This window comes from Solanum dulcamara, unplaced genomic scaffold, assembly GCF_947179165.1.
Source record: "Solanum dulcamara unplaced genomic scaffold, daSolDulc1.2 scaffold_46_ctg1, whole genome shotgun sequence".
In the NCBI taxonomy this organism is placed as follows: domain Eukaryota; kingdom Viridiplantae; phylum Streptophyta; class Magnoliopsida; order Solanales; family Solanaceae; genus Solanum; species Solanum dulcamara.
Window position 1 is genome coordinate 63,216 of NW_026605103.1, and position 5,440 is coordinate 68,655.

General features: G+C 34.6%; 1 protein-coding gene across 1 annotated transcript; it reads right to left on the reverse strand.

The window, feature by feature from the left end:
• Positions 1-266: 266 nt before the first annotated feature.
• On the reverse strand, positions 267-1,434 carry LOC129879814 (homeobox protein knotted-1-like 6). Its single transcript, XM_055953544.1, has 3 exons — positions 952-1,434; positions 616-735; positions 267-468 (listed from the first exon to the last, which is right to left on the reverse strand). Exons 1-3 carry the CDS (start codon positions 1,321-1,323, stop codon positions 337-339), a joined length of 624 nt encoding a protein of 207 aa, XP_055809519.1. The 5' UTR covers positions 1,324-1,434; the 3' UTR covers positions 267-336.
• Positions 1,435-5,440: the final 4,006 nt, after the last annotated feature.

Here is a 5,440-nt window from a genome sequence, read left to right on the forward strand (position 1 = left end):
ATATGTTCCACTACTAAGAAATCACTATTTCCCAAATAAATTTTTCATATCAAATATTCTTACATATATTTTGATTGAATCGAATAAGAAAAGAAAAAAAGTACTACGAATGTTTTCATACGGAAAATTTAAGAAATTTCCTTAATGAGAATATGTTTTTTGCTATGCATTTTCTGAGTGAGCTGCTTCAATGAAAAATAAGTGAAAAAATCATATTCTATAACACAAATTTTTCACTCATTCATAATAGAAACCTTTATTTATAGTAGTGTTGTGTATAAGGATATTCCATTATACTAGTTAGTATAAAAGATATGGAGACAAACAATATGGTATTCATATAATGTTTGACTGACCTTTGCAAAGATTACCGAGTTGCAGTTCAATGTTGTTGAGGAACGTTGTTGCTTCATCGAAAGGTCTAGACAGATCGGACTTATACTTCAACAATATATCACAGTACATTTCCTATTTTGACAAAATAAACAAACATATATGGTCAAGATTTCAAACAAACTGTTCACAGATGATAATTAAATTAAAAGTTTCGAGAAGAAGCACGAAAAGTCAAAACAATAAATTCTACAAACAGAAAAATAAAAAAGAGTAACTAACCATAAACTCATCTAGTTCAGGATCAGCTCCTATACATATAGAAGTAGCGTTTGGTTTACGAAAATCATTTTGTTGCCTTATTTCTTCTAGCAGATTTGCTATACCTGGTGGTGCTCCAACCTGTAAAATAACAAAATTCCGTAACAATTTAAGTTATATATCAAAAGTACTAAAAAAGAAGTCGATATCCAAATTAACATAAACCCTCTTGTTAAAGAATAAAATAAAAGCATATCTCTAAGAAATGATGATGAAAAGATATTTAGGTTGAAGTTATAAGAAAATCCAAAAAATTAGTTAGATCATAGAAAATATGAAAATATAGGGATACTTAACCTTTTGGCAATCAATATAAGCGTCAAGTAATTTAGGATAATAAGGATGTGAGACGATTTTAGCCTTGATAACATTTGAACCATCTTCCTCATGATCCTCGTTGTTGTTGTTATTACTATTATTATTATCATCCCTTGCGCTGCTACCGCTGCCAAAATTTCCAGCTCTAATTTGATAACTATTATTATTTTGAAGAGTAGAGTTGGATGATAATTGAACATCATCGGATCCAAAGATAGGAGGATGAGGAGACAAGTTGTTGTAGTTGTGAAAGTTGTTGTATTCAGTTTGCATAATCAAATTGTCTGGTGACATCAACGCTTTGTCCGCATAATCACTTGTTGAATGGAAACCATACATTTCATCATCCATATATCTAAAAATAAATAATAAAAATTAGTAAGAAATAATCAAATGGGAAATTGGATGAGAAAGATGGTGTTTTTCTTTGATATTTGAAGTGGTTTTTTCCTTTTTTTAAAAGGGAAAAAAACTAAAGAAGAAGAGGAAAAGAAGGGAAGGTGAAGAGGAAGAGAGGTCCCATAGAGATAAAATAAAAAGAATCTAATAAATTTGGTTAGAATATTTATTTGTACCTAGATGTGAAAATTAAATAATAATTAAAGTATTTAATGAATATATTATTTTATTTGTAGATGCTTGCGTGATTTAATACATTGGGTTAAACATGTAGTATACAAGTACAATATATCTTATATAATTTCTTTTTGTATTATACTTTCTTGGTTTCAATTTATATATATGGTATACTTAGATTTGACAAGAAGTTCATCAAAAAAAAAAAACTTTTGATATGAAATTGGATTGATCTTAAGTTCAAGTTTTGTGACATGAATTTTGCATTTCTCAAATTATATTTTTCTCATAAACATAAAAATTTCAGAAATTGTGAAGACAATCAAAATTTTCTCAATTTTTATATAATTTACCAAATGAGTAAATTATAGTATCTAAACAAAATATCAGAATATCTTAAGAAACCACATCCTTTAATCATATATCTCCATTTTTTACAAATAAATATTTATAAACTTTTAAATACACATATTTTATAAAGATTTATTAGTCAATAATAAAAGTAACAAAAAAATATTTGGATTGACTTGTTTTAAATGTTTTTTGTTTAAACTCTTTTTCTACTTTTTGTAGTGTTTAAAATTAGCTTATAAGTTGTTCCCAAATAAGTTAAAAGTCATAATTTGGGAACGACTTATAATCTATTTTTCATATATCAATCCAAACACTCTTTAACTAGTTATTTAGACAATTAACACTTTTTATAAATATCATTAAAACCTATAGCGACATTGAATCCTATAGCAATTAACTAATGCCGATAAAAATTTTAATACTCTTTGTTAATATGCATATTTATTGCTACTAAAAATATTTTATATTATAGTGACATAAATCATAATACTGAAAAATCTTAAGATATGGACATAGAAATTGCAAATTAATACAAATTGGAATCAAGAAAGAGGGGAACAAGTTAAGTGGTGCATTTTTTAAAGCATTATAGGCAATGGGTTCATGAGATAAAATGGCCATTGTTAGTGCTTTTTCCATGTATATTATATAATATTAAATTACCCAAATTCTTTTATTCTTGTCAAATTACCTTATGTTTCGTTTTCACAAGCAACTAAAGGTAGTCCTCGTAGAGTCAAAGCCATCTCTTCTAATGGCGAAAATGCCCTCCTTACCTATCCATCTTTTAATCAATAATTAGACTTTCCTCCCATACTCAAATCCACGTATTCATGTTGACTAGCAATGGGTGAAGTTTGACGCAAAAAAAGTGCATACTAAAAACTTTATTACGAAAGATCGCGGGTTAATTAGAAAATAATTAACCTAGGGATAGAAACAGAGAGAATATTCCATTTATGATAGACAAGAACATAATAAACCATATATCCTTAATTAGAGCCCAAGTTTGATTGAAAATTAGAATTATAGAAATAAAAATTACTCTCTTCGTCCCATATTAATTATCATGTATGCTAAAAATAGTTATTCCAAAATAACTGTCAATTTAAACAATCAAAAGAGAATTAATTATATTTTTTCAAATTTACCCTTAGCGTTAATTGTTCTAGACTTAAGAAACACATAAATAGATAAAGATTAAATAATTAATATGGGGTATATTAGTCAAATAACATTTCTAATTAATGTTTTCTAAAGGTTGTGTTTTTTCGTGTGTATTAGCGTAAGGATTTTTTAGGTGCCGAGTGTCCGGGTCGAATTTTCTTGAATTCTTCCATAGTAGCATCCGTAACGACCTGAGGAATAACTCCAGTAGTCCCGGCGGTGATGTACAGGGGTTTAGAAGCATTTTATTGGCGACGCAATAGGAATTAGGCGATTTTGCTAGTTTTTCTTGTATGTTAGCCCACGCATTTTTTAGGTGCCGGGGGTGCGGGTCGAATTTTCTTTGATTCTTCCATAGTAGCGTCCGTAACGACCTGGGGAACGACTCCAGTAGCTCCGGCGGCGCTATAGAGGGGTTTAGGAGAATTGTATTGACGATGCAATAGGAATTAGGCAATTTTTTGTGTGTGTTAGCCCACGAATTTTTTAGGTGCCAGGGGTTCGGGTCAAATTTTCTTCGATTCTTCCATAGTAGCGTCCGTAACAAACTAGGGAACGACTCCAGTAGCCCCGACGGCGCTGTAGAGGGGTTTAGGAGCATTTTATTGGCGGCGCAATAGGAATTAGGTAATTTTGCCACTTTTTCGTGTGTGTTAGCCCATTGATTTTTTAGGTGTCGGGGGTCCGTGTCGAAATTTCTTGGATTCTTCCATAGTAGCGTCTATAACGACCTGGGAAACGACTCCAGTAGCCCCAGCGACGCTATAGAGGAGTTTAGGAGCATTTTATTGGCGACGCTATAGAAATTAGGCGATTTTGCCAGTTTTTCGTGTGTGTTAGCCACGTATTTTTTAGGTGCCGGGTGTCTGAGTCAAATTTTCTTCCATTCTTCCATAGTAGCGTCCGTAATGACCTGGGGAACGACTCTAGTAGACCCGGCGGCGCTATAGAGGGGTTTAGGAGAATTGTATTGGCGACGCAATAGGAATTAGGCGATTTTGCTAGTTTTTCGTGTGTGTTAGCCCACGGATTTTTTAGGTGCCAGGGGTTTGGGTCGAATTTTCTTGAATTCTTCCATAGTAGCGTCCGTAATAACCTGGGGAATGACTCCAGTATCCCGGTGGGGCTATAGAGGGGTTTAGGAGCATTTTATTGGCGACGCAATAGGAAATAGGAGATTTTGCCAGTTTTTCGTGTGTTTTAGCCCACAGATATTTTAGGTGCTGGGGGTCCGAGTCAAATTTTCTTGTATTCTTCCATAGTAGCATTCGTAACAACCTGAGGAACGACTCCAGTAGCCCCGGCGGCGCTATAGAAGGGTTTAGGAGCATTTTATTAGAGACGCAATAGGAATTAGGCGATTTTGCCAGTTTTTCGTGTTTGTTAGCCCACAGATTTTTTACGTGCCAAGGGTTCATGTCGAATTTTCTTGGATTCATCAAAAGTAGCGTCCGTAATGACCTGGGGAATGACTCCAGTAGCCCCGGCGGCACTATAGAGGGGTTTAGGAGCATTTTATTGGCTACACAATAGGAATTAGGCGATTTTGCCAGTTTTTCGTGTGTGTTAACCCACGGATTTTTTAGGTGCCGGGGGTTCGGGTCAAATTTTCTTGAATTCTTCCATAGTAGAGTCCGTAACAACCTAGGGAACGACTCTAGTAGTCCCGGTGGGGGCTATAGAGGAGTTTAGGAGCATTTTATTGGTGACACAATAGGAAATAGGAGATTTTGCCAGTTTCTCGTGTGTGTTAGCCCATGGATTTTTTAGGTGTCAGGGGTCCGGGTCAAATTATCTTGTATTCTTCCATAGTAGCATCTGTAATAACCTGGGGAACGACTCCAGTAGCCCCGGCGGTGCTATATAGGGGTTTAGGAGCATTTTATTAGAGACGCAATAGGAATTAGGCGATTTTGCTAGTTTTACGTTTATGTTAGCCCACAGAATTTTTACGTGCCAAGGGTCCGTGTCTAATTTTCTAGGATTCATCAAAAGTAGCGTCCGTAACGACATGGGGAATGACTACAGTAGCCCCGGCGGCAATATAGAGGGGTTTAGGAGCATTTTATTGGCTACACAATATAAATTAGGCGATTTTTCCAGTTTTTCGTGTGTGTTAGCCCAAGGATTTTTAAGGTGCCGGGGGTCCGGGTCAAATTTTCTTGTATTCTTCAATAGTAGTGTCCGTAAAAACTTGGGGAACAACTCCAGTAGCCCCGACTGCGCTGTAGAGGGGTTTAGGAGCATTTTATTGGCGACGCAATAGGAATTAGGCAATTTTGCCACTTTTTCGTGTGTGTTAGCCCATGGATTTTTTAGGTGCCGGGGGTCCGTGTCGAAATTTCTTGGATTCTTCCATATAAGCGTCTAT

What these genes read in the sequence shown, in the direction of transcription:
- LOC129879814 (XM_055953544.1), bottom strand. Translation starts at nt 1,323, where the DNA reads ATGGATGATGAAATGTATGGTTTCCATTCAACAAGTGATTATGCGGAC. An exon ending in CTTATATTGATTGCCAAAAG is followed by an intron (nt 736 to 951) that starts GTTAAGTATCCC and finishes GTTATTTTACAG; the next exon opens with GTTGGAGCACCACCAGGTAT. An exon ending in CTGAACTAGATGAGTTTATG is followed by an intron (nt 469 to 615) that starts GTTAGTTACTCT and finishes TTGTCAAAATAG; the next exon opens with GAAATGTACTGTGATATATT.